The 27,727-nt window shown below is 39.9% G+C and overlaps 2 protein-coding genes and 1 long non-coding RNA gene across 11 annotated transcripts in view; 1 reads left to right on the forward strand and 2 right to left on the reverse strand.

Annotated features, from left to right (window-relative positions):
* Positions 1–19,153, reverse strand: LOC100020231 (zinc finger protein 623). 7 transcript variants are annotated; one of them, XM_007488823.2, is made up of 6 exons: positions 18,734–19,153; positions 15,636–15,724; positions 14,774–14,900; positions 13,818–13,931; positions 10,262–10,318; positions 1–8,217 (listed from the first exon to the last, which is right to left on the reverse strand). In XM_007488823.2, the coding sequence occupies exons 2-6, from the start codon at positions 15,648–15,650 to the stop codon at positions 6,572–6,574; spliced, it is 1,959 nt and encodes a 652-aa protein (XP_007488885.1). In that variant the 5' UTR covers positions 15,651–15,724; positions 18,734–19,153; the 3' UTR covers positions 1–6,571. The 7 variants fall into 7 exon arrangements, with proteins under 7 accessions (XP_007488885.1, XP_007488886.1, XP_007488887.1 ...); XM_007488824.2 differs by having other exon boundaries at positions 15,636–15,707; positions 18,734–19,065; XM_007488825.3 differs by having other exon boundaries at positions 15,636–15,707; positions 18,662–18,775.
* Positions 19,067–27,727, forward strand: part of LOC130458315 (uncharacterized) — a 10,666-nt gene continuing 2,005 nt past the window's right edge. Inside the window, exons 1-2 of the long non-coding RNA XR_008917468.1 lie at positions 19,067–19,197; positions 23,192–23,282. This is a non-coding gene — a long non-coding RNA (uncharacterized LOC130458315). The remainder of the gene's footprint in view (positions 19,198–23,191; positions 23,283–27,727) is intronic.
* Positions 24,046–27,727, reverse strand: part of TRMT2B (tRNA methyltransferase 2 homolog B) — a 24,558-nt gene continuing 20,876 nt past the window's right edge. For all 3 annotated transcript variants that reach the window (XM_007488819.3, XM_007488821.3, XM_007488820.3), the window contains exons 11-13: positions 26,767–26,886; positions 26,047–26,146; positions 24,046–24,483 (exon numbers count right to left, since the gene is read on the reverse strand). In XM_007488819.3, the coding sequence (XP_007488881.1) occupies positions 24,357–24,483; positions 26,047–26,146; positions 26,767–26,886 (347 nt within the window). In that variant the 3' untranslated portion in view covers positions 24,046–24,356. The remainder of the gene's footprint in view (positions 24,484–26,046; positions 26,147–26,766; positions 26,887–27,727) is intronic.

Raw genomic sequence — 27,727 nt, forward strand, 5'->3', positions numbered from 1 at the left:
TAATGTAAAATGTACTTTATTTTAAACTTTATTATACACATGTATGTTCAAGAAAATCATGTTATGTATGGGGTCAACAAGTATTTGCTTAAATCTTTGGATTCAGCCATTCAAGGTAGATCTTGGAACATATCTCCCACAGATACAGGAGCCCTATTGTAGTTATTCATTCTGTGCTTGAAATCCAAAATGATAAAGCACTTAATACCACCCCTAAGATTGTCAGTTCCACTGTGGGACAGCTCTACAGAGATCCCTTCCATGTCACAACTTTTCCTATCTCTTTTGCTATATCAAGGATTGGCATAAGAAATTAAATAGGAAATTGGGGGGATTTTTGTGAAAGTCACAGGAGACATACAAAGGCCAGCAAACAATACAGAAAAAGTTTAAACTCAAATGCATAAAATATATGTATAGTATCATATATTTTAACTTTTAATACCATAAATATACACAATCTCTTTTTACTGTAAATACCCCTTAAAAGAAAAAGAAACAATTCAGACTTCTCTAGTATGAAGAGAAGTCCAAAAACTTTTACACAGATTTTCCAGATTGTAGAAGGTACTTCACCTCCAGCCCCTGGGATATGAAAGGGTTACCTGTATTGGTTATAAGGTACTTCCTATTATTTAGCCAAATCCACTTCTCAGTTTACTTCCTTGCTTTGCTCCATGCTCTATCCTCTCAGACCCAAGCAGAGCAAATATAGTTAGTTGCTCTTTCATATGATAGCCCTTCAAATTCTTGAAAACAGTTATTTGTGTCCCACCCAAGTTTTCCCTACTGTCAGCTAAATATTGTTTGTTCAACCAGTCATTTTATGGCAAGTCTCAGTAACTATGCTGTATGAGAACATGAAACTATGTCTCTGAACATGTTTTTGCAAAATGTTACCACATATCCTAGGTCTCATAATGTTTCGACCAGGTGAGGAATGTTTGACTTTGGGATGAATGAATTTAAATATGGGATTTGGGGCAAGTCCTTTTTCTTCTTTGGGCCTCAGTTTTCTCATGTTCAAGATGGGGGGATTGAACTAGATGATTTCTAAGATCTTTCCCCACTCTGATTCCTTCAGCTAACCTTCATATGATGTCCTTTCAATCAATTTACTGTCTAAATTCTGCTCTCAAGAAACCCTTAAGTTTGTGAGTCTTTCCTACAAACAACCAAACAAAAAACACCCAGAATTGAACTTACCAGTTGTAAAGTCTGACCAGTACAAAGGATGAGATTACCCCATCCCTTATTTTGGACCCCAAGCCTCTCCTAGTGTATTGTTGGGTTTTTTGTTGTTGTTTTGGTTACTACAGGATCTCAGGATTAAAAAACTTTCAAGGGGCAGCTTAATGGCTCAGTAGATTGAGCCAGGCCTAGAGACTAGAAGTTTGGAGTTCAAATTTGACCTCAGACCTAGCTGTGTGGCCCTGGAAAAGTCACTTTACCATCATTGCTCAGCCCTTATCACTCTTCTGCCTTGGAACCTATGCACACTATTGATGCAAGTCAGAAGTTAGAGGGGAAAAAAAACAACTTGAGGGCTTCTAGTTAAACTATGCCTAAATATGTCCTTTAAAATATGCCCATATTCATCTACTCTCTTTGAAGGCCCCTTTGAGGGGAAGCCTACAATCACCCAAAGTATCTTATTTAAATTTTAGATAACATCATTAGGAAGCTTTCTTTACATGTTTCTGCAACTTCCTCCATTGCTTCTAGTTATGTTCACAGTACCAACAGCAAATCTTATCCATCTTTCATATAGCCCTTCAAATACTTGAAGACAGCTATCTTCTTTTCTCTGTGCTAATTAGCTGTGGTTCCTTCAATCAATCCTCATGTTCTCCATTTCCCCCATTATCCTAAAATGAGGCACCCAAAACTATATATAGTTATGGGAAGTGGTCTGACCAAAGCGGAGGATGTGAGCACTACTTTCCTCGTTCTGGATACCATATGTCTCAAGACAGCTTTGAGTTTCCATGTAATATTGGTGACAGTGGATTTACAATCTTTTGAATACCTTAGATTTTGCTCATACTATCTTGGCCAGGCCTCCTCCTTCCCACATCTTGTACTTGTGCAGTTAATTAAAAAAAAAATCCCAATTGTAAGACTTGGGATTTAAAAAGGATACATGAGTGTCCCAGAAGTCTTTGTACAGTTTGAGCTTTAAAGTTTAAAAATTTTCCAAACCTTGTGTTATTGGATCTAGCCCATCATTCTAGATCCTTTCAAACTCTTTGGTATCAGATGCATTAACAATTCTTCCCAGCTTTTTATCACCAGCAATGCCTTTTATGTTTTAATCCAAATCTTTGATGAAAATGTCTAATAGCACAGAGCCAAAGGCAGCTCACTGAGGCATTTTGAGGGAAAACTGAAAGAATTCCAAAATCTCAATTTATAAAACCCTTCCAAGTTGTCTAAAAAGTGAAGGTCATGTAAAGCATTGGCAGCATATAAAAGTGGATTTCTTTTGTTAGCTATAACTTTTATGACTTTATAAAGTTTTATACCTCCCCCTTTTGCTTTCATCTTTTCAGGTCAAAGTTCTGGAAATTCTTTGTCTGTTTTCAGATTTTGCAAAAGTAATAATCATGGGGGAGCAAGTAGAAGGAATATGTTTCTGACTTTCTAAATCAGGGTTTTCTCGCTCTATAATCACACCTTCTACCACATTATTAATCATTTCTGCAAAAACCCACCCAGACTAAATTAAAGAGTGCAATTTAGTTTGACAAGAATTAGATTACAAATGGGCAAATGGCTAAATAACTGTATAGTACATTTAGAAACATTAATTATACTCTATCAGCAATGTTGTTTTTAAAGAACATCATCCAATACCATAGTATGTCTGTAATAAGTATAGTGGCATATGTAGGCCTCATCCCTCAAACCTATATCCTTCCCAAGAGGGCTGCTGATTCATTTTGAGATAGAGGTCTCCATCAAAATCCCCAGATCTTTTTCATAAAAACAATTGTTTGCCACTTTTCCTAATTTTGCAGTTCCAAATTTGATTTTTTGAAACTGAGTATAAGACTTTATATTTACTCTTAGGTTCCCCAACTCTCAGGATCCTTGGAGATCCTGATTCTATGATTGAATGTTAATTATCCCTTATAGCTTGGAATCATCTGCAAGTTTGAGAATACCTTTCATGCCTTTTCTCATGTTACTGATGAAAATAGTGAAAATGGCATAGGGAAAGGAAGAAAAAAAAAGGCTTTTATTGTCTAGTATATCTAGTATGTCCAGGTACTGTGCTAATAAGCACTTTACAAATATCTCATTTGATCTTGACAACAATCCTAGGAATAGGTTTAGATTTGTAAAAGCGGTAAACTCTCATGGAAATTAAGATCCCCACTTTGCAGGTAAGGAAACTGAGGTAGAGACTGACTTGTGAGGTCATACTGCTAATAAATATCTGATGCTAGATTCGTTGTTGGGTCTTCCTGACTCCAGGTTCAGAACTCCATTTGTTGTTCCACAGAGCTGTCTAGGGTAAGGACAATTCTCTGGCATACTCCACTGGCATCTTTCCTTAACAATGACATTGATGCATTAATGAGTACTTTTTGGTTCAATCATTCAGTGGTGCCAATCCCACCTCACTCTACCCAGACCCCCATGGCACATCACCTTGTAGAAAGTGCCTCTTAAATTTGGGGGTGGGACCTGGGGTCATGCACAAAGATTTCACCTTTGCAGTTCAAACTTTCTTTGCTGTTCTCCTACAACAGAATCATAGAAGTCAACATTTTGGAGATCACTTTTCAGTGGCCACCTCACCTAATCCAACTCATACCTAAAAGGAAACTCTTATTAAAACTGCTAGACAAGTGGCCACTATCTAGCCTCTCCTTGCGGAATACCAATTAATAGGAACTTTCCACATTCTGAAACAGTCCATTTTACTTCTGAGCAGATTTGGGCTAAGGCTTACAGAGGGTTTACTATAACAACAAGGATCATCCAGCCTTCCAATGTCTATATGAGGTTAAGAAGCAAAGCAAAGGGGGCAGCTCAGTGGATTGAGAGCCAGGCCTAGAGAAAAAAAAAAGTGAATTTGGAAAGCAACTGGTTGGTTCTTTATGAGGGAACCAAATTCATCCATATAGATTAGCTCTATAAAGGCTTTTTAACTCTTATGTAATCTAAGAATAAGATGTGGAATAGTAAAAATTCAGAATCCATATCAAGTTCTAAAAAATATCAAGCAGCCAGGAAGGAAGTCACTTCCATTAAGGTCTTCCTCTCATCCACGAAAGGAAATGAGTATCCTCACCATTGAAGATCCTGGGTTCAAAAAAGTCATGCTACAGAGTATAAGGTATAACAGATCCAACCAAGCAGAAAAGGTTTCTAATAATGGTCCAAGCTAAGTATGTAAGACTTTTAGGATATGTGTCTTCTTTCATGGCACAAGGAATATGGAAATGTGTTGCATGACAACACTGGTATAACATCAGACTAAGCCTGAGGGAATGGAGGAGGAAGAGGAGAGAATCTAAATCACAAAATGTCAGATAACAATCGTCAAAAATCGTTCTACATGTCACTGAAAAAAAAAGTCTTAAAAAGAAGTCTCACATATAACATGAGGGACAGAGAAGGTCCATTTCCACAATGTTAAACTGCTAAAATTGGTAGCTCCATGTCTAACTAAAAATGATGCTAGGGAAAACAGAAGCTAAGTGGAAGCAACCTTCTACTGAGAGGTCAGAAAAGAGCAATGAGAAGGCAATAAATACATGCTTACAGAAGGAACAGTGACTTCTTCCCCAATCAACCTTCTCTGGTTTCAGAGAGGCTTGTCCTGAGATTTCAGGCTATCACATATTTAGAAAAGGCCAACCTCTACTACTGGTGACTTTTCGAGAAAGGAATATTTTTTCTCTTCTCAATTCACATGCTTCCCCAAAATTTCTAGGATTCCTGTAAGTTTTATTAAAATCCCCATATAATTCAGCAAAGGGGAAATAATAATGTTGTCTCAGTCCAGAACTGGCTTGTTAAAAATGAATAATATGGGGGGCAGCTGTGTAGCTCAGTGGATTGAGAGCCAAGCCTAGAGATGGGAGGTCCTACGTTCAAATCTGGCCTCAGACACTTCCTAGCTGTGTGACCCTGGGCAAGTCACTTAACCCCCATTGCCTAGCCCTTACCACTCTTTTGCCTTGGAACCAATACCCAGTATTGATTCCAAGACGGAAGGTAAGGGTTTAAAAAAAAATTAATAATATGGAAGTAGGTATCAAGTGATAATACATGTATAACCCAGTGGAATTGCTTGTCAACTCCGGGAGGGGAGAAAAAAAGGGGAGGGAGAGAACAAGAATCATGTAACCATGGAAAAATATTTTTAAAAAATAAAAATGAAAAATGAAATAAAACTGGCTCATTAGTTCATATACAGGAAGGGCAGATCAGTTTCCTAGCTACGTGACAAAACATTAATACAATCCAAAAGTCCTAAGTCACAATAGAAGAGGCCTCAGAAAGCAGAATAGGTAGAGGAAACCAAAATTATGGTCCTGCTTCTTGATAGGTTGTTTTTGATATTCAAAAAAAAAAATAAAAGGAAGCCTGCCATGCTTGCCCTGGTTGAGTCAATTAGAAATATAATCAGAAAGTTAAGATCTAGGAGTACTGTTATCCTAGTAATAATTCAGCTTAGTTGTAAGGGAAAAAAGGTTTTAATTAGTTAATGATAAATATATTCAATTGAAGCTCCTGCCAGTAGCTCTAGAGGAAGCCAATTGCCGTGAATGATTCCCAATAAGGCTAGGAGAGATGGAATAGCTTTGAAGAGAATGATAAATTAAACTGGGGAACAGTTTTTTAAACTTCACTGTTGGGGCAGTTAGGTAGCACAATAAGAGTACCAACCCTGGAGTCAGGAAGACCCCAGTTTATATCCAACCTCAGATATTTTCTAGCTGTGTGACCATGGGCAAGTGTCACTTAACCCTGTTTATTACCTCAGTTTCCTCATCTGTAAAATGAGCTGGAAAAAGAAATGGCAAACCACTCTAGTATCTTTGCTAAGAAAAACTCAAATAAGGTCACTAAGAATTGGATAACTGAAATGACTAAACAACAACAAACTATACTATTGATAAAAACCAGAACAGTATATAAATGAGGTATTTACTACATGTAGGATTTTTTAAATTAGTTTTCAGCCTTTAATGGGCTATTTTCTCTCACAGCTTAATTATAATTATGAAATGTTAACTGTGATCTTAAAAACAAAAATTTATTGAATCTCAAGAAAACTTGGAAATTAAAAACATGGATTAGATCTCTGGACCCAAAGTGTGTGATTCCAGGGAACTGGTCCTACTATATCAAGTAAATGACTAGCTCAAAGAGTAAGCATAACCCTCAGGCTCAGAAAGATGTAAGGACCATGCCTAATCTATAAATATATACTTTCTAATACCCAGCATTCATTTTCAAGTACTTTCAAGTTTGCTCAACTCACTCAGACAATCTTTTAACAAGTTATGTTTATGGGTCTTCAATTTTAAAAGCTTCTCTGGAATTTTTTTTAATCAAGGGAATCCATGGCACTATGATTTTTTTGATGTTTTCTTAAACTTGAAGGAGAATTGAAACTTTCCCCACATTCAGTACATTTACAGAGTTTCCCTTTAGAATGAATTTTCTGATGTTGAATAAAATTTGATCTTCGACTGAAGGCTTTTCCACATTCTTTACATACATAAGGCCTCTCTCCAGTGTGAATTATCTGATGCTGAATGAGCTTTGAGCTCCGGATGAAAGCTTTCCCACAATCTTTACATTCAAATGGTTTCTCTCCACTGTGAATTTTCTCATGTTCACCAAGATGAGCTTTGTGAAGAAAGGATTTCCCACAGTCTTTACATTCATATTGTCTCTCTCCAGTATGAATTCTCTGATGTCGAATAAGATATGAGCTCAAAAAGAAAGTTTTCCCACATTCATTACATTCATAGAGTTTCTCTCCAGTATGAATTCTCTGATGCTGAATAAAGTTTGAAGTCTGACTGAAGGATTTCCCACATTCATTACATACATATGGTCTCTCACCAGTATGAATTCTCTGATGTTGAATAAGTTTTGAGCTCCGAACAAAAGCTTTCCCACATTCCTTACATTCATAGGGTTTTTCTCCAGTATGAATTCTCTGATGTTCAATAAGATCTGAGCTATGACGGAAGGCTTTCCCACATTCTAAACAGTCATATTGTCTCTCTCCAGTGTGAATTCTCTGGTGGCGAATTAGACTTGAGCTCCGAATGAAAGCTTTTCCACATTCTTTACATTCATGAGGTTTCTCTCCTGTATGAATTTTCTGATGTCGAATAAGTAGTGAACTCTGACTGAAGGCTTTTCCGCATTCTTTACATTCATAGGGTCTCTCTCCAGTGTGAATTCTCTGGTGTCGAATAAGATCTGAACTATGACAGAAGGCCTTCCCACATTCGGTACACTTGTAAGGTTTCTCTCCAGTATGGATTCGTTGATGTTCTGTAAGATTAGAGCAGTGAATGAAGGCTTTCCCACAATCACTACATACATAAGGTCTTTCTCTAGTATGTATTCTCTGGTGCTCAATAAGGTGTGAACTCTGAGCAAATGTTTTGTTGCAATCTTTACATTTATAAAGTTTTTTACCAGTATGAATTCTTATATGTTGAATAAGATGTGAACTCTGATTGAATGTTTTTCCACATTGATCACATTCATAGGGTCTCTCTCCAGTATGAATAATCTGATGTCTAATTAAGTCTGAATTATATCTGAAGACTTTGCCACATGTATCACATTTATGACCTTTTTCTTGTATAGGATCTTTATGATGTATAACAAGGCTTGATTTCATAACTAAGTTTTCCCCAAACTTATTACATTTGAAGCCTTTTTCTCTTGTGTGATTTTTCTTGTGAGAACTAGACTTCAGCTTGACTTCCCTCTCTTGGGAAAGAGATTTCCTTGGGCTCTGCCCTGATGGGCTTTCTGGAAGTCTCTCCAACATGCCATCTTGTTCATAGGCTTGTCCAAACTCAGGATCTGTGAGTTCATTCCCAGAGTGTCTTCCTGGCATTACCCTCTGAAACTCTCTACCTCCAGAAATTCCTTCCTTTGAAGAATCCTCTTTTTTTCTCCTTTTCCTCCTTTCTTCCTTTTTATCATTTCTTATATTAGAATCTAGAACATAAGAAAATTAAAATATCACATTTTTATTTTTCTAGGAGAAAAGAAACTGCTGGAAAAGACAATCAATAAACACTTATTAAGTAGTGTCAGCCACCATGATAAGCAATGGGTATACAAAGAAAGATAAAAGACAGTCCTTGCTCTCAAGGAGCTCAGGGAGACAACATTCATACAACTATGTAGGAATAAGCTATATTTGAGAGAAATGGAAAATAATCAAGAGGGAAAGCACCAGAATTATGAGGGATACAGAAAGACTTCCTGTAGAAGGTAGAATTTTATATGGGATTTGCAGGAAGTCAAGGAAACCAAGAAGCAGGGATGAGAAGGAAAAGTATTCAAGGTATGGACAGTCAGTGAAAATGCCCTAAGTCAGGAGATGTAGTGTCCTATTCAAGGAACCACAAGGAAGTCAGTGCCACTGGATCCCAAAGGATGTGAGGGGAGTGAGGTCCAAGAAGATTAGAAAGGTAGGGAGGTGAGGAGGGTTATGAAGGGCTTTGAATGCAAAATATAGGACTTTGAATTTAATCCTGAAGATAAAAGTGAGTCACCTGAGTTTACTGAATTAGAAGTTAACATAGTAGATTCTGTACTTTAGGAAGATCACTCTGATAGCTGAATGGAACACAGAATAGAGTGGGGAGAGGCTGGTGGCAATGGAACCATCTAGTAAGGCTACTGCAATAATCCAAGCATGAGGAGATGAGGGCCTATACCAGAATGGTGACATTGTCAGAGGAGAAAAGGAAAAGTAGATATGAGACTTGGAAGATGGTACTGTCCTTAACATCATTAGGAAGAGGAAGGTTTGGTTAAAAAGATATGAGTTTAGTATCAATATGTTGAGTTCAAGTGACCTATAAGATAGCCCATTGGAGATGCTCACTAGGAAGTTGGAGATGTAAGAGTAGAGGTTAGCAGAGAGGAGAGGGCTGGATAAGTTGATTTGAAGATCATCAGCACAGAGATAACTGAATCCTTAGGAACTGATGTTTCACTAAGTGAAATAGTTGAGAGAGAAGAGGTGGTCAAGGACAGAGTCTTGTGGGACATCTACATTTAGCAGTCATAACTTGAATGAACACCTAGCAAAAGAAAATGAAAAGTGTTCAGAGATGTAGGAAAAGAACTCTAAAAAGCATATTTGGCCAAATGAAAAAGGAAATACAAAAGCTTCCTGAAGAAAATAATTCCTTAAAAATTAGAATTGGGCAACTGGAAGCTAATGACTCCATGAGACATTTAAGAAAAAATAAAGTAAGGTCAAAAAAATGAAAAAATAGAAGAAAATGTGAAATATCTCATGGGAAAAACAATTGACCTGAAAAATAAATCTAGGAGATACAGGTTAATAATTGTTGAACTACATGAAAACTATGATAAAAAACAAATCACTTAGACATCATCTTTCAAGAAATTATCAGGGAAAAACTCTCCTGATACTCTAAAACCAAAAGACAAAATAAAAATGGAAAAAATCATAGCCAAATTCCAGAACTCTCAGTTCAAGGGGAAATATTTCAAGCAGCCATAAAAGAAACAATCCAAATATTGTGTACCCATGGTCAGAACAACACAAGCTTTAGCAGCTTCTACATTAAGCATCAGAAGGTCTGGAATATGATATTCCAGAAAGCAAAGGAAAGACTTTAACCAAGAATCACTTACCAAGCAAAACGGAGCATAATCCTTTGGGGAAAAAAAATAGATAAAACAATACTTTCAAACATTCCTGATGAAAAGACCAGAGCTGAATGGAAAATCTGACTCTAAAATATAAGACTCAAGAGAAGCATACAAAGGCAAATAGGAAAGAGAATCAAAAGACATTGAATAAGGCTAAAATGTTTACATCCCTACCTGGAAAGATGATTCTTGTAACTTCTAAGAACTTTATCATTAGTAGGGCAGTTAGAAGTAGTATACATAAACAGAGGGCAAAAGGATGAGTTGAATAACATGGGATGATGCAAAAATTTTAATTAAATTATTAATTAAACTCTGAATTAACAAACTGTAGAACTACACTTACCTTCTGGTATGGGTTTACTCAATAGGGTATATTTCTGTTTTAAAGTCAGCTTTTTACCTGCAAAGGGAAAAAGAGATTGAAGCTCATTAAGGTCAGAGACCATGTAGTAAATTTGTCAGTACTACATCGACATGACTACATTCTTACTGAATTTAATGAACAACTGCTGGACTCACAGCAGGTGTTTGGAAATACTGACACCAGAAAGCAACCAGTCATTGATTAGGCTTTCTTTCTCTGAGATGAAAAGGGTAACAATGAGAAATAGGGGAAATAAAATAAGTGGATATTCTTTGTCCAAAACAGATTTTTTGCTGGTTAAAAGGAGTAAAGCGCAGAGAGACTGTGTTTTCTGCACTTTTATTTTCATGTTATTCCTACTGCATACTGTATATCACACACACACACACAAAGCCTGAACATAAAAAAAAAAATTTGTCAAATCTTTTAAGAGATGATTAGTAACTTTGGAGAGAACAGGAAAACTATCACCAAATCAAGCTGATGCCTAAAAGGGAGTGATTTTTAAAAGAGTTCTTCCCTGCCTTTAACACATATACACTTGACACTATTTTAGCAAATGTCAAGGACACTAAGTGGTCTCCACCTTAAAAATTCTACCAAGTAAACAATTCACAGAAAAATGAAGTTTTCTACCAGCACTGAACTTAGACTTGAATTCAATATCAAAATCTGGCCACAATTTAACTGCCCTTAAAAAAATATAAAGGTTTCTCCTCTAAGAGAGTGAAATTGCATCTTACAAGGATCATCTATAGTCAATATTACCTTTGAAGAACCCCTAAAACATGCATAAAATACAGTACAATAGGTTTAAGTGGTTATAGCTAGAAACAGGCTAGAATCTCTTTTAAAGAAGATCATTTGTATCAGAGAACAGATAAAATGAAATGCTTACTATGGAAACAATCTTATACATTTTATTTTTCATTGCATCAACCATGATACTGATCATACAAGAGGCAGAAAATAGTTTCTACTTTCTCAAAAAGATGGCAACAAAAATAAAGATTTAGCTAGAAATAAATGTAATGATTAAAGGGGAAAAAACTATTGAAAGGGCTTCACCAATAAATGTCAAGGGTAACCACACCACCCCATAACTCTCTTCTTCCTGCTTCACCAAGGGCAAGGTCTAAGAAATGAAAGGACATAGGGAAATCCAGGGAGCACACAGCAGGAGCCTTCTGGGAATGGCAGGAAGGCCATCCAGGACTGTCCTTCTAAGCCCCATCAGCCCAAGCAGAATGATATTCAGCACAGACAAGATGTTCACATGGTAAGAGGGACATATGACCTGATAGTCACCTCTAACTGCAGATTTCCAGCTCCCATCACAGGTTCCCTCTGATGCATATACTCATTGAAATGGATAAGTCAGAATCAATTGCATAATTAAAATTATCATTTTTTTCCTTCTGTTTTCCAAATGTATATTAAATCCTGAAGTTAAAAAATAACTGTATGATTCCATTTTATCATCCCCCAAACTCCTAAATCAATTTAACCCTCCTCCCCTTCCCATATTGTCATAATAGTCATCACCTTTTATATCCAGCTACATTGGCCCCCTGACAGCCTAACTCACTTCCTGAATCAGTGATAGATATAATGCCTCTCAGAGATCTGACCTTTCTCTTTTTCTCTCTGATCAATGCAAAAGGAGATGATTTTCAGTTCAGGTGGAAAATTTCTACCACAGATCCCTCTTTAGTGGCCCATATTATGGCACTCCTTTGCTATTTTCTCCTTTATGTAAAAGTCATTTCAGCATGATACAGTAGAAGGAACACTGAATTAGGAATCAGAAGACCCTGGTTCAAATCCTAGCCTGTGGTATCCATGTGACTTTGTTCAAATCATCTATCTTCTTGCGGCTGAGCTTCCTCATCTATCAAATGGAGATGGGGAGGGAAAGTTAAAGCTAGATGGCCTCTGAAAGTCCCTTCCAACTCCAAATCTATGATGTTATGATTCTGTCCCTTTTCTGGTATGATAAATCCCAACACATTTTCACCAACTGAAATGTCACAGACCTTGTTGTTATTTTTATACTCATGGTTATTCTTAACTGGACTTCTCAGATCTCTTCATAAAAAGATTAAATCTGATCAATGTCTTGTTTTTAAATTGGTTGTTCAAAGTCTTCTTGTTTTGTGTAAAGAGATATAAGCCTTGAAGAAAAGTCTGCGAGGAAACTTTGTGACTACTGTAAACAAATAATTATTTGGGCAAAGAAAAATGCATCTGCAAAAAAGAAAAGGAGCTCAGAACTTTTAGGAATGCCAATCAACTGAGATGGGGAGACAGTTCCAATGGAACCTTGGGAAAAAGCAGTTAAGAAGCTTCAGCTGCCTGAGACTTTTTATTCCTGCTTTGGTTTTTCTACCTGAAGGTGGAAGACAGACCCCTTCATCTCCTCTCTAGCCATTGCCTTCTAAATAGACTGTAAGCTGAAGAGAAATTTGGTTTAGCCCAAAAGAGACTTGTCAGCAGTGCTGTCGATATCTATCCTTAGGGGAAGATAATTTTGTTTTCTGAACTGACTATATTTCAAATCTTCAATCAACAAGATAAGTTGGAAATTAGGAAGACCCTAATTTCCCTCTCCCCACCCCAATCTCTTCTTACTCCTCTCCTCAAAGAATAAAAGACCCTTTAGTTAAAAGACTGGTTTGGAATTTGGTTATTCGGGAGGAAATCTTCAACTTACCATCAGTGAGAAGATCATTACCCAGACAGTTGAAAGGAAAAGGAAGTAGTGTAGGGGAGGGGCTCAAGAAGATTCAGTCTCTCCTTTGGCTTTCTTCCTGGTGCAACTTTTATAAAATTCCCCACCACTATAATTCACCAAATTTCATTATCTACTACACTACCCTAAGGCATTATACTTAATACCCTGTATAATGTATAATACCCTAAGGCATTATACAGGAGCTATTGCTAATGAGAGCCTTCATAGAGAGTCTATTTAGCATGTCACACAAAGGAATAAATAAGTGACCAAGACAATTATGAACAGGAGGCCACAGGAGTGAGAGAGACTGGCAGGGTACAATTCCAGAAAAGAAATGAATGAGAAATTCAATTCAACTAACAAGCATTTGCTAAATTCCTACAGTGTTCAAGGGATTATGGCAACAAGTTACAATGAAAACAAAACCAAAAACAGTTCCTGCCTTCAAGGAACTGACTTTCTACAGAATGTACACAAGGAAAGGAGGAGGAACCAAAAAGGTAAGGATTAAAAAAAATAAGAAGAAATTTAAGAAATTTTAAAAAGGTGGAACCTATAAACCAAAAGATATGAAGTGATGGTTGGTTGATGTCACTCTTCTCTAAAACACAGCCATATAATCACACTGTGTATGCCAGTGAATCTGGCTTAAAATTAGGAGCTTCTGAGAGAGAGACACAAGTGTATGACTTCCTATATATTTAATACCCAGCTCAATAGAGGCCTCCACAAAATGCAGTCCTAAACAAATGCTTTTCAAAGAAGAAAATTCCTACCTCACCAGTCTCTCTCCCTCACCTGAAGAAGTGCCTCTTCGGGTCTTTCTTTCTTTTGCTACCAATGGGTCCATGGCCCATGGCTCTTCTCCACGCTCCAGCTGAGAGATCAGGACTGGTTTAGATAATGGAAATCCTGTCATGAAGAAAGAAGCAAAGGCTGGTAATTTGTCCTGGGGGGTACCAAGCTCTCCAGTGTTCTATGTGAGCTTCTTACTTTTACAGAAAGCAGGGAATGTTCAGAATCCAAGTCATAAAAAGCCAAGGATTATGGCTGAGCCTGTTACTAAACTACTAAAAACATTTTTAAAAAATAGGAAAAAAGGGGGCAGCTGGGTAGCTCAGTGGATTGAGAGCCAGGCCTAGAGATGGGAGGTCCTAGGTTCAAATCTGGCCTCAGACACTTCCCAGCTGTGTGACCCTGGGCAAGTCACTTGACCCCCATTGCCTAGCCCTTACCACTCTTCTGCCTTGGAGCCAATACACAGTATTGACTCCAAGACAGAAGGTAAGGGTTTAAAAAAAAATAGGAAAAAAGTAAGTTGAAATATGAGCATCTGGGCATAGAAGGCAATTAATTCTTTAGCTGTCTTGGCTACTAGGAAATTTTTACATGAAAGAGCCATAGAATCATATAGAATCTAAGAGCTGAAAGAATCAGAGTTCATCCCGTTCAACTCCCTAAGCAAAGCATCTTGTGTAATTAGAATTTGTCTAACAATCCCCAACAAGTAGCTGTCCATATGGAACACAGGACAAGTCTCCTAGAAGGAACTCTGATGATAAAGAAGGGGTTACCCCAAGAAGAGCCTAACAGCAGCCACCCATTTCCCACTCTATGTGGACCAGCCCACTCAAGAAGAAAGGACAATCTGCCTCCAGGCCATAACTCAACAAAGCCTTCTGAGGCCCCACTTAAGAAAACCTGGAGTTCCCAAAGGGCAGATTCACAGAGGGATGAAAAGGAAGACTCCTTACCCAGAGAGGCCATGTTCCCATAATTCTCCAGCATTACATCTTTGTAGAGGGCTTTCTGATAGGAATCCAAGTACCTCACCTCCTCTGGAGTGAAGTACACAGCCACATCCTGGAATGTCACCAGTTCCTGAAATGACAAATTATTAGCTGCCCCAGAGCTAACTCTAGAACTCTGAGCTGGGGATGAGATACTAAGGATGGCAATCTTATGATATAAAAGGCACAGCACACAGTCAGATGGGAGAAACAGGGTTGCATGACCTTAGAAAGAACTTCCTACTACTCCAGACAAGGTCACTATGTCTGACATTGGACCCCATCATAGCCACCAAAACTGCATGCAAGCTGTTCCTTTTCATGGAATGGGAAAAAAGTTGGGAGTATCCTAGCTCTGTCCCATTTCTTTATTCCCTACTAACCTAGGAAGGGCAAGAGACAAGGGATGCTTTTTCCTCTTCCAATAATAGAGAAGCCCTCCTCCAATCCTTTTAGTCTGAGGAGCTTCATATTGCCCCAGTCAAGCAATCTCCTTCACACATATCCGGAGTATGGGGATCAAAACCAACACAGTCACCGAACAGGATCCAAGAATAAGTTGGCACTAGTAGCTCTGTCTGGGGCAGAAAGTCTTAAGAAAATTTCTAATGCCTGAGTCTGTAACATCTGAAATTCTAGGCCACAGAAGAGAGAGGGAGCTCTATAGATAGACTCCCTCAATCATCAGGGAGATCTCAGGACCTGCAAAGAGGGTGCAGAGCTCAGAGTTCTGAATGATATTTACTCGGCAGAGAATGTCCAGACTGAGATGTAAGAAAACCACATTCAGACAATATGGACAAGATGTTAAAGAAGGTCAGCTTACCTGGGGCTTGACCATCTTTGGAAACAGTTGCTATCACCTGATCTGGGCTCCCTCAGGGGGAAGAACAGTCACCTAGAGAACACCAAGAGCTGAGAGAGTAAGCCATAAATGAGACCTGTCCTAATCTGAAATTCCTCCTCTCACTCTTTCTGGACCTCTCTCATCCCCCAAAGAATCCCCAAGGGGTCCTGGCACTAGCACTCCCTCTCCCACAAACTTCCTATCACAATATCACTACCACTCACTATGTCCTAGGTTCCTAAGGATGAAGGTGCCCAGGATAAAGCACCAAAGGAGTTTAATAATAAAAGCTAGCATTTTAAAGTTTGCAAAGCACTTTAAATATGTTCTCTTTTGATTCTTACAACAACTTGTGAGATGTTATTAAAGCTTCATTTTACAGATGGGGAAACAGATGGTGAATGAGGTTAAATGATTTCTCCACAGTCACACAGCTAGTAAGTATCTGAGGCAGGATTTGAATTTAGACCTTCCTGACTCCATCTAGCATGGCATCCACTGTGCTGAATATAAAAGTTCTGATTCTCCCATTTGAAGAATTCATGGATCCCCTGGGGGACATAAGGACAGATGGATGCCATAGACACACCCACCTACCCACTCCAACTCTGTAGTATTCCCAAGAGAGCCATCCCCTACAAACTTTGCATTCAGGTCACTGACAGAAACTGTCTTTCCTCTGTTGGTCAATGAATCAACAATGAGTCAGCAAGCACTTACCATGTGACAGGCACTGGACTAAAAGAGAAAATCACAAACAAAAATGAGAGAGCCCTTGGCCTCAAGAAACTTCCATTCTAATAGCGGAAGACAATACATAAAAAGGGAGCCACAAAGCAGGGAAGAGAGAAGGTGCATGAAAGGGCATGTTGGCTAAGTCCTGGAAATAAGAGATGGGTGATCTGAGCCATTTCCCAAAATATTCCAGGAAGAACTTGCCACTGAGAGAGATGGGGATTCTTTTTGTGTATGGGTTGACCTAGATGGCTGCTGAGATTCCTTTCTCAATTCTCAAATTCTCAAATTCTGTGATTCTGGCCCAGCTATGTATCTTGCTGTCACTTAAATCACTACCAGTCACTATGTCCTAAGTCCCTAAGGATGAAGGTAGAGGATAAGGCACCAAAAAAGTTTATAATAATAACTGTCTAGCTCTTGTGCTTCTTGCCTAGTCCTCAATGCTCTTTTGTCTTAGAATTGATAATAGGACTGAAGATAAGAGTTTTTTAAAAATCCTTTTGGGTCCTGTCCCTACATTTCTCCTCACTTTGGGTTATCTGCTGATTTGATAACGATACTACATGTACTTTATCCCAGAATTTTTTTTTAAATTTCTCATGGCAGTCTAATAGTTACCAATTGAAATAAACTCTTTAGCCTGGCATTCAAAGCTCCTCCAGAGTATCACTGCCACCTTCCCACCTTTCCAGCTTTGCCTTTCACTGAAGCCCTATAATGTCCTCCTTTGCTCTTACAGTGAAATCTAATCCTTCTTCCATATGAAAGGCCTTCAAATACTAGAAGGCTGCTACCATGTAAAGGATAAAAATCTGTAGTTTCTTCATCTAATGTGATATTGTGATAGGGAATTTGTAGGAGAGGGAATACCAGGGACTTTTGGACTCTTGGGGGGGAGGGGAGTGAGTGAGGAAGATCCAAGATCCAGCTGTTAAAACCTCTCCATTCCATACTCCTGTGATCACTCCACTCTCCAGACTGTAAACTTGACAGAAGGTTCTGGGTTTCATCTAAGAAACATATCTCTAGCACCAAGCTCAGGGTTCTTCACATAGTAGACATTAATAAATATTCATTGAATGAATGCTCCTGCTAGAATAGCTGAAAATAGAGTCTGGTTCTTATGAAGTAACCTTCCTGGGTATCACTTTCTTCATTTGTAAAAATAATAGGATTTAGGGAGTCCTGTAAGGTTTGCAAAAAAATGAGGGTACTATTATTGTCCCTTTTTCACAGATGAGGAAAAAGCAGCAGAAAAAGATTACAATGACTTGTCAGGCTCATAAAATTAGAAATCATATCTTTGAGCTAAGTGGTTTAGTGGATTAAAAGCCAGGCCCAGAGAGGGGAGGTCCTAGGTTCAAATCTGACCTCAGGCACTTCCTTAGCTGTGTGACCCTGGGCAAGTCACTTAACCCCCACTGCCTGGCCCTTACCACTCTTCTGTCTTGGAACCAATACACAGTATTGATTCTAAGACAGAAGGTAGGAGTTTTTAAAATAAAACAAACAAACAAAAATCATATCTTACTATGCCAAAACTATATGCGCTGCACCAAAAATGAAGTTGTTTCAGAGAGTCTAAGGTCCCTTCCAACAGTTTCTATCTCCTCTAGCACTGAGCAACCCAAATTAATTGAACAAACATTTATTGGATAACTACCCACAAGGCATTGTGCTGAGCCCTGGGGCACAGAACACCGCACAGTTAGGGGGTAAGAAGGATGAAAATCTGTGACTTCACTGGTATGGGGAATTTCCCAAGACGAAAGTCTTTCTACCCCTGCAGATCTGCACTCAGCAACTTGTCTATAACTTATAGTCCTTGAGTTAGTTGCTCAGAGCACTGAAAGGCTGGGACTTGCCCACATCACCCCGGCATGTGTCAGATGGAGGACTTGAATCCAGATCGGTCCTTCTATCAACGAGCGAAGCTGCCACGGCCCCCAAAAAGGTACTGAAATAATGTTTGTTGACCGGATGGATGTGCGGATGGGCCAATGAACCCCACTCTACCAGAGTGTGAGCTCCGTGAGAGCAGGGACTGTCTAATTTAGGCTCACATTCTCTTTCAGCACCAGCTTGGTGCTGTATACACTGTATACAGCTGGCGCCTAATCTCTGATGAATGCATGAAAGAATGAATTCAGCACTGTCCCTCCCCCAAATGCTACGTACAGCGGAGTCTGCACCCAGGAAGCATTTAATACATGATAAATGAATGAGTCCCCCAACTAAACCGTGAGTTCCTTGAGGTTATGTCCTACCTTCCCTAAAGTTGTGCCTTCCTGGCACTAACGCAGGGAGCCCCGCACAGCAGGAGTTTCTTCGGTACTCACCGTTCAGGAAGACGCACGCGCAGGAGAAACGGACATCTCTCGTCGGGCGCGCTCAGGCTCCTCCTCCGGGGCGCGCTCACAGGGCTCCTCGTGGACGCGCAAGAGAGCCGCAGGTGGGGGGGGGGCGGACTCGCGCTCGCACTTACTTTTCCCTCATTCCTTTTCCGACCCTTCCCTTCCCTGCTCACCTTCCGCGGCGGAGATGGGCTGGGCTGGGAACTGGACTATGGAAGACGCGTTCCGGAGACCAAGGAAGAACTGGGGAGACTAAAAACAGCGCGCCCACGCCAGACTACCCGGAAATGCGCCCGCCCGACAAACTCACGCCTTGTGCTGTGGTCTAGCCTAGAGCGCTCCCTTTGCGGGCACTTCCGGTGCGATCTAGGCTTCGGGACAGCCGCTCCTCTCCGTCATGCAGCCTAATCAGAGTCGAAAGTGAGCTCGCCTTCCGATATTCTGCAGGAGTGAGTGGCCAAGTGCGGGGGCGGGCCTGGCGTTGGCCTTCTGCCAAGTGCGTGGCAGCCCTTACTTAGTAACTCCTTAGTTTTTGTTGTGCCGTCATTTCAGCCGGGCCCTACACTTCGTGACTGGTAGAGATTCAGAAGTGGTGCTTTTCCATTTCTTTCTCTACCTCATTTTACAGATGTGGAAACTGAGGCCAATGAAGTTATTTGCCCAGGGTCACACAGCTAGGGTCTGGGGTCAGATCTGAACTCAAGAAAAGTTTGGGTTTTTTTAAATCCTTTGCCTTCCATCTTAGAATCAATACTAAGTATTGGTTGCAAGTCATAAGAACATCAAGGGCTAGACAACTGGGTTTAAGTGTCACACAACTAGCAAATGTTTGAGGCCAGATTTGAATTCAGGAAGATGAGTTGGGTATTTGTAACCTTTACCTTCTGCCTTAGACTCAGTATTTAGTATTGGTTGCAAGGCAGAAGAGCAACAAAGACTACTAGGGCAGTGGGGGTTAAATGACTTGTCTAGGGTTACACAGCTAAGAAGTGTAAGGCCAGATTTGAAATCAGGACTTCCCATTTCTAGGTCTGGTTCTCAATCCTTTGAGCTACCTAGCTGCCCTTAGGGATATGTTTTCCTGACTCAAAGCCTGGTTCTCTATTGTACCACCCAATTTTCACCCAGTGAGATATGCAAAGTATTCAGGGAATACTAGTAAATACCTTTGATGTAAGGGCTTGCTGAGCCCTTTTCAGGGCTCCTTTCCACCTCTGAACAGAGCTCACATCTTACTCAACATCAGAAAATTCATAGTAATGAGAAATCCAGTGAATGTAACAAGTGTAGCTAAAACTCCCTTGGGTCTCAAGCCTTATTTGACTCTTGACAATCTCCTAGAGGATCTCTTCTCTCTTGGTTTCCATGACACTGCTTTCTCCAGGTTCTCTTCTTACCTTCCTAACTGGGATGCCCTAAGCCCTGTCTAAACCTTCTGATCTACTCCTGATCTTTTGGCATGTCATCTAAACTGAATTTATCCACGCCCTTCCCTCCTCCCCCCAACCAGAGAACAAGCCTGAAATTTCCTCCCTCTTAGATTTCTCACTTTGGTATTTTCCTTTTGATATTCCTGTCTCATTCTTCAGTTTCCAATTCCTATTAATTCCATTTCAATAAACTCAAAAAAAATTTTTTTTTACTTTTTAAACATTATTTTATTTGGTTATTTACAAACATTATTCATTGGAAACAATGATCCTTATCTTTTCCTCCCCCCCCCCCCCACTTCTCCCATAGCCGGGGCACAATTCCACTGGGTTTCACATGTGTTCTTGGTTCGAACCCATTTCCATGTTGTTGGTATTTGCACTAGAGTGTTCATTTAGAGTCTCTCCTCTCAGCCCCTGTAGTCAAGCAGTTGCTTTTCATCAGTGTTTTTACTCCCACAGTTTATCCTCTGCTTGTGGATAGTGTTTTTTAGATCCCTGCAGATTGTTCAAAGACATTGCATTATCCCTAGTGGAGGAGTCCATTACCTTCGATTGTCCCACAGTGTATCAGTCTCTATGTATGGTGTTTTCCTGGTTCTGCAACTTTCGCTCTACATCACTTCCTGGAGGTTGTTCCAGTCTCCGTGGAATTCCTCCACTTTATTATTCCTTTGAGCACAATAGTATTCCATCACCAACATATACCACAATTTGTTCAGCCATTCCCCAATTGAAGGGCATCCCCTCATTTTCCAATTTTTTGCCACCACAAAGAGCGCAGCTATGAATATTCTTGTACAAGTCTTTTTCCTTATCTCTTTGGGGTACAAACCCAGCAGTGCTATGGCTGGATCAAAGGGCAGACAGTCTTTTATTGCCCTTTGGGCATAGTTCCAAATTGCCCTCCAGAATGGTTGGATCAATTCACAACTCCACCAGCAATGCATTAATGTCCCTACTTTGCCGCATCCCCTCCAGCATTCATTACTTTCCATAGCTGTCATGCCAATCTGCTAGGTGTGAGGTGATACCACAGAGTTGTTTTGATTTGCATCTCTCTGATTATAAGAGATGTAGAGCACTTTTTCATGTGCTTATTAATAGTTTTGATTTCTTTGGCTGAGAACTGCCTGTTCATGTCCCTTGCCCATTTATCAATTGGAGAATGGCTTGATTTTTTTGTACAATTGATTTAGCTCTTTGTAAATTTGAGTAATTAAACCTTTGTCAGAGGTTTTTATGAAGATTGCTTCCCAATTTGTTGCTTCCCTTCTGATTTTAGTTATATTGGTTTTGTTTGTACAAAAGCTTTTTAATTTTATGTAGTCAAAATTATTTATTTTACATTTTGTGACTCTTTCTATGTCTTGCTTGGTTTAAAGTCTTTCCCTTCCCAAAGGTCTGACATGTATACTATTCTGTGTTTACCTAATTTACTTATAGTTTCCTTCTTTATGTTCATGTCAGTCACCCATTTTGAATTTATCTTGGTGTAGGGTGTGAGGTGTTGATCTAATCCTAATCTCTCCCACACTGTCTTCCAGTTTTCCCAGCAGTTTTTATCGAATAGTGGATTTTTGACCCAAATTTTTTTGTTGTTGTTTTGAGGTTTTTTTGCTTCTGTGCTGTTTGCCATCTCTATCTGAGTGAGGGGGGCTGGCTCTTCTGTTATCTGTCTGGTGTTCAGTGGCTTTAGCCCCAGGCAAATTGTCTGTCTTCCCCAGGAAGCCCGGAATTGCTGGTGTTTCAGTGTTTCGGTGTTACTACCCTCCTCAGTTCCCTCCCGAAGCTTCTCTGTTGCCTTACTTCTATGCTTTGTGCCTGGCTTGACACTCTCAGATGTTTTTCAATGCCTTTGCTGGCCAGAGGATCCTGCACTCTGAGGGGGAGGGGCTGTGGCTTCCAGGAGCTTGGAGGGCTGGTGATAGGATTAACCTCAGACTGAGTATGCCCTGAGGCAGGGACCTTTGGTGAGACTCAGATGGAAGGATCTGTCAGGGGGCTACAGGCTCCCCCCCCCCACGTCTCACTCTGTTTCCCTGCTGTCTGGGTGCCCCCACGACTGGCTCAGGTTGTTTTCAGGGTGCGGCCTTCAGAATAGCTGGCTCCTGAGGCCCTTTTGCCTGCCCTGAGGTTCCTGCTGCTGCCTCGGATTCAGCGCTCTGGGTTGGGGGGGGCGGGCGGTCCTGGGACCTTCCTTTTGCCTACCCCTTAGATCTGAGTGATCTCGGGTTCTGACTTTTGGGGGGCTGTACCTTTTGATCCAGGTCCAGGAGGAGTGTTCCCAGGGTCTATTCTGTTGTTTGTTTTGAATTCCGGTGCCCTGGGAGCATTCAGTTTGATATCAGTAAGGAAGGGTTTCTGGAGCTCTGAACTTTAGCTTTCTCTAAGCTGCCATCTTGACCAGAAGTCCTCCAACTCAAAATTTTCTTCCCCAATTTTGCAGATGTTTTGATTTCTGGCCTCTCATCACCTTATCAAGTCCTTGAAACTAGTTTCTTAACTGATCTCCATTTCTAGGTGGTCCCATTTCCAGTTCCTTCCTACAAAGAGATACTGCCAAAGTAACCTTGTTAATGTCCAGTGATGATTAAGCAACAACAAGAGGTTTATTTCTCCTTTGTGATACTGTCATTTTATAGATAAAGAAATTGAGATGCAGAAGTTAAGTGGTCTGCTCAGGGTCATAAAATAGAAAATGGCATTAGCCTAGTCTGAAGATTTTTTTTCTAGTATATCAGTTCTCCCATTAAAAAAAAATTATCTTCTCTCCACAGTTATGAATTTTAGATTTACTCCACTCTGCTTAGTCTTTAGAATTTTAGCAACCAGGAATGTATACACCCCCACTTAAGGATTAAGTGTGGGGGAGGAAGGTCTATGACCCAAGCGTGCTAGCAAGTGACAAGAAACAACTGACTGACCCCTTGGGTCCAAAGCCAAGTTTCAGCCACCATTGGTACATGTAAGACACAGGAAGTGGCGTAAAGAACTGCCTTTATATTTCTAGTCACTTCCTGTGAGAGGGACTTGGCCATGGAACTTGACTTGGAGGAGCTCGAGCCTGAGACCTGAGACTGCTTCCCTGAGACGATCACGTGGTGAGTGTTAAGGCTGACTCCCCTTTCCTTGGCTTTCTGGAAGCACCAGACTTCAAGGAGGCCCCTCATCTTGGAGGAGGCCTCATGGCTGGAAGCTGAGCTAGATTTAATCTTCTGGGAAGGCCCCTTGGCTGAGGCCTCTGAACTCCTGCTGGGTTCAGATCAGGCCAGGGCAGCTATCCTCCCCTTTTCCCTCTCTCTCTCATTCTTAATTTCTTCCTTCTATTATAAATAAACCACCATAAAATTCCATTTTGACTTGAGTATTTCATTGAGATTTAGAATTTAAATCCCTGGCGACCAACTAAAATATATTCAGTCTCAACCCTAAATTTTACCCTTAACACATTCCCTTCCCTTTCTCCTTAGCACCCCTAACCCCTAAGAGGGTGAATCAAGTGTCTCAGTCCTTTCCCTAACATGCTTTCTAATAGAAGCTCTTCCTTTACTTAGGGAAAATTTCATTTTAACAGGTGATTTTAAGCCCCAAGTCCTTTAAAATCTGGAGGAATGGCTCCCCTTGAAGGACAGAATGGCATAGATGTTAGAGTACTGGGCTTGAAATTGAGAAGTACTAGGTTCAGACCCTCCCTCTGATAATTATTAGTTGTGTGATCAATAACGGGCAAGTCATTTCATCTAAGCCTTGGATTCTTCCTCTGAAAAAATATCTATCTCACAGGATTGTTGTGAGAATTAAATGAGATTTGGTTACAGATTTACTCCATTCAAAACACTCTATATCACTAGTAAATCCAGTTACTCAGTTAAAGTGCAATTTATTCAACTAACCATTTATTAAAGGCCTACTATGTACAAAGTATTGTGTTAGACACAAGGTAAGGAAAGGGGGAAATGCAAAAATAATTAAGCCACCATCACTGTACCAGAGGCAAGATAAAGGAAAAGCCTGCCTCAGACAGGAAGCCTCAAATACCCTTTCTTCTTAGAGGAGGTACCAACAGCTGTCTTCTCAAGGCACAGCCGAGCACACGGACGGCAAAGAAATCAACAAACTCTCCTGAATATGCTGACATTCTGTCCTTAACTGACAACCTGTGATCTAAGAGCTAATCACCGGGTGAAGAGGAATACCAGTTCACACTGGAGGGAGTGGGGGAACATGTCTACTGGCACAGCTTGTCTCAGGACAAAAGGCTCTCCAAGGAGGTTCCTCTCAGGATCTGGGGGCCGACACAACCTACAGAAACAGAAGAGTTGGAAAAAGTATAATTTACCAGATACACAAGGAATACATGAAATGTTTATTGGCATTAACATGCTTCAATACTTCTGAGGAAAGAACTGTTCAAAGGCAAGGGTTCTTCATCTGAGCTGGAACAGCTAGATAGCACAGTGGATATCATGCCAGGTCTGGAGTTGAGAGAACCTTGATTCAAATCTAGCTTCCAACATATCTTCACAAAAGCATTTAACACTTTGATGATAATTGTCCTTTGCAAAATACAAATTATTGAGGGATTCCCTGCAGATCAGGGGTTCTTAAACCTGTTGCTGTCTTAATAATGGTTTTCAATATAATTTGTTCCCTTTGTAAAAAAAAAAAAAACTGGCCTCAGACATTTCCTACTGTGTGACTGAGCAAGTCACTTGACTCTCTCACTGCCTAGGCTTTGCTGACAGAATAATAAGACAAAAGGTGACAGTTTAAAAAAAAAAACACGTTTCTGAGTACCCTACAAGCTTTACTGATAAGAATATTTAATCCTGAAATATATTTTTCCATGTATTTTCCTCTGTCCTCCTTTCTAGCTTTACAATGAACATATTGACATATATGTTGTTATTGGAATATCTCATCAAATTCTTTAATCAGCTTCTTTTGTTGTCTCTCCAAAGAGGCTCTGGGAACCAGCTTCCTATTTTCCTGCAACTTCCTTATGTTTTTGGTTTTCATTTATAGCAAGAATATCAATTCTTCTAGTAGCATGTCAGTTGTTAGATAAGCACATCACATTTAGAGTACTAGATTTATAGATGGCCTAAAAAGTATGTGAATCCTAGCCCTTTCAGCCACTTTCGTTGCAGAAATAGAAGTGGGGTTCATGAGATAAAAGACATTTTAAGTTTTAATTTGTAACATTGCCATAACCAAAGAATTCATCACCTAGTGATTAGCCTGTTGGTGATGAGTGTCTCTGTACTTACCTAGTGTAATAGAGGGGTTTTTATGTGGGGAGAAAGGTAGGCTGGTCCTCAGACAGTAAACACATTTGGCAATGGAACAATCCTTAGAGGCCTTCTAGCTTGGGAAAAAACCTAACAATATTTTTCCTCTGCTAATCTAGTCTTGAGAATCCCAGGATCATCTAGACATCATGTCACATCAGAGGAGCACTTAGAATCATGGGATCATAGATTTTAGAGTTGGAAGAGCCCATAGAGGACTGACTTCAACTCCATTATTTTACAGATAAAGAAACTGAGGTATAGACTGATTAAGTGATTTTGGAGTCCCTTTGCATGACTCAGGATTAGATGGAATTTGAACCTAGGTCTTCCTAACTCCAAGACCAATGACATATGTAGAGGCCTTTCTCTTATATATTTCCCCACCCAGCAAGATTATAGATTTCTTGAAAAGCATTCAATTCTTATGTGGGGGTTCACAATCACATACTTAGTAAGTGAGCCTAGTAAATGCAACTCTCAACCACTTTCTACCTTTTGCCTTGTCATTTCCTATTATTTCTGCAAGAGGATATAAGAAACAAACAATACTAGAAGTTCAGGTCTCACTCACTCAATGATGTTCTCCATGGATTTACCATAGGGCCTACAGGAGACAAAAACCAGTGTCTGGATGGCTTTACAGTTTCGAATGTCCTGAACCACTCTGTTACCTGAAGGCAGAAATAGCTTAAATTAACAGAATAAAATGTCAACCTAGGAGAGACCCTTATGGGAGATAGCTGCTGAAAGCCATCAACATAGGTGCATTCCTCACTACAATGTCTCAGAGGTAAGGGATTCTGGAATAGAGAAAATGTTGCACTCTAGCCTGCCAATAGTGCCATTGGAAACCCTTTTTACAATGGGAGCACAGACAGATATGAGGCAGGTCAAGAAGCTTAGTGAAATAGGGAGCACCAAGTGAATGTACAAAATAACCACAAAGATGAAGATCCCTGAAAGGAAGCTAAACTCTTAGCATAGGAAAGAAACAAAACAAAACATGTAGGTCCCAAAGAAAAGATATCAAAATGGATCTCCTTCCTAGTGTTATAGCGGTAGGAGGCTAGAGGGCTGGAACAATTGTATATATTGTCAAAAATAGTTTCAGCATGAGTTGTTTTGGCTTAGTTTTTCCTTTGCTACAATTGAGGGTTCAATCAGAGGTGGGGGAAGGAATGGCTGTACTATTAAAAAAAAGTCACTAATAAAAAGTTGTTTGTTTTATAAAGTAGGTAGAGATGGGAAAAAGGGGAAATATTCTTCAATAGAAAAATCTATGCGCCCTTACTCAATCCACACTGGGATGGGTCCACCAAAGCCATGAATGAACAGCCGTCCTCCTGGGACTCTAAAATCTGCGACATAATCTCGTTCACATTGCCAGGACAGAATTCCCAGTTGGTGATGCCTGCAGAGAAGAGAAGCCCTCAGAATGCCCCTCGTTGCCAGGTGACAGTGTCCAGAGACCAGGGAAGGAGGATTTTCATCTTTCCTGGGCATGTGTGGAAGCTAGGGCTTTCCCAATTTATTTCCCAAGACCTAGTATACCTCTGAATATAGCTAGATTAGTAATTCCCTGCATTTAAAGTGTGCTTTATGCTTTTTAAAAAAAGTTTTCATCTTTTTTTATTCTGAACTTGACAAACACCAACTAAAATGGGCATTTCTGTATAAATTATAGGACAGGATGTGTACATACAAAACTGTGAATCTAATCTCTAAGATAAAGAACTTGCTTTTTCATTTTTAAATAAATTCAATATGTAATTTTCAAAGCTATCCTGCTTGTCTATTTCTTCTTGCCTTCCACCTGTTCTCTTCTTTATTGTGGGGATGGAGAAGGAAATCTTTCCCTAGCCTTCTCTCTCAAATCTCTCTCCCTCACTACCATTGGGGGAAAAAAAAATCAAAATCCTTTTAGCAAATACGCAGTCAAGAAAAAAAAATTCTCAAATTGGCCATTCTCACATCTTCCATTGGTCCAAAGATAGATGTCTCATTCTGCACTCCGAACCAATCACTTCCCTGACAGGAGGTGAGCAGTGTGTTTCATCACTGGTACTTCAGAATCATGGTTGATCACTAAATTGACCTTTAAATGTTTCCAAACACTAGCATGAACATCATCACATTTGATCTACCCAAGAACCTCTACTGGAGGAGGATAGATCCCATTGTTGCCTTCTTTCACATGAGAAAACATAGATCCCATTGTTGCCTTCTTTCACATGAGAAAACAGACTGAGGTT

The sequence above is a fragment of the Monodelphis domestica genome, chromosome 3 (assembly GCF_027887165.1).
Source record: "Monodelphis domestica isolate mMonDom1 chromosome 3, mMonDom1.pri, whole genome shotgun sequence".
NCBI classification, from domain to species: domain Eukaryota; kingdom Metazoa; phylum Chordata; class Mammalia; order Didelphimorphia; family Didelphidae; genus Monodelphis; species Monodelphis domestica.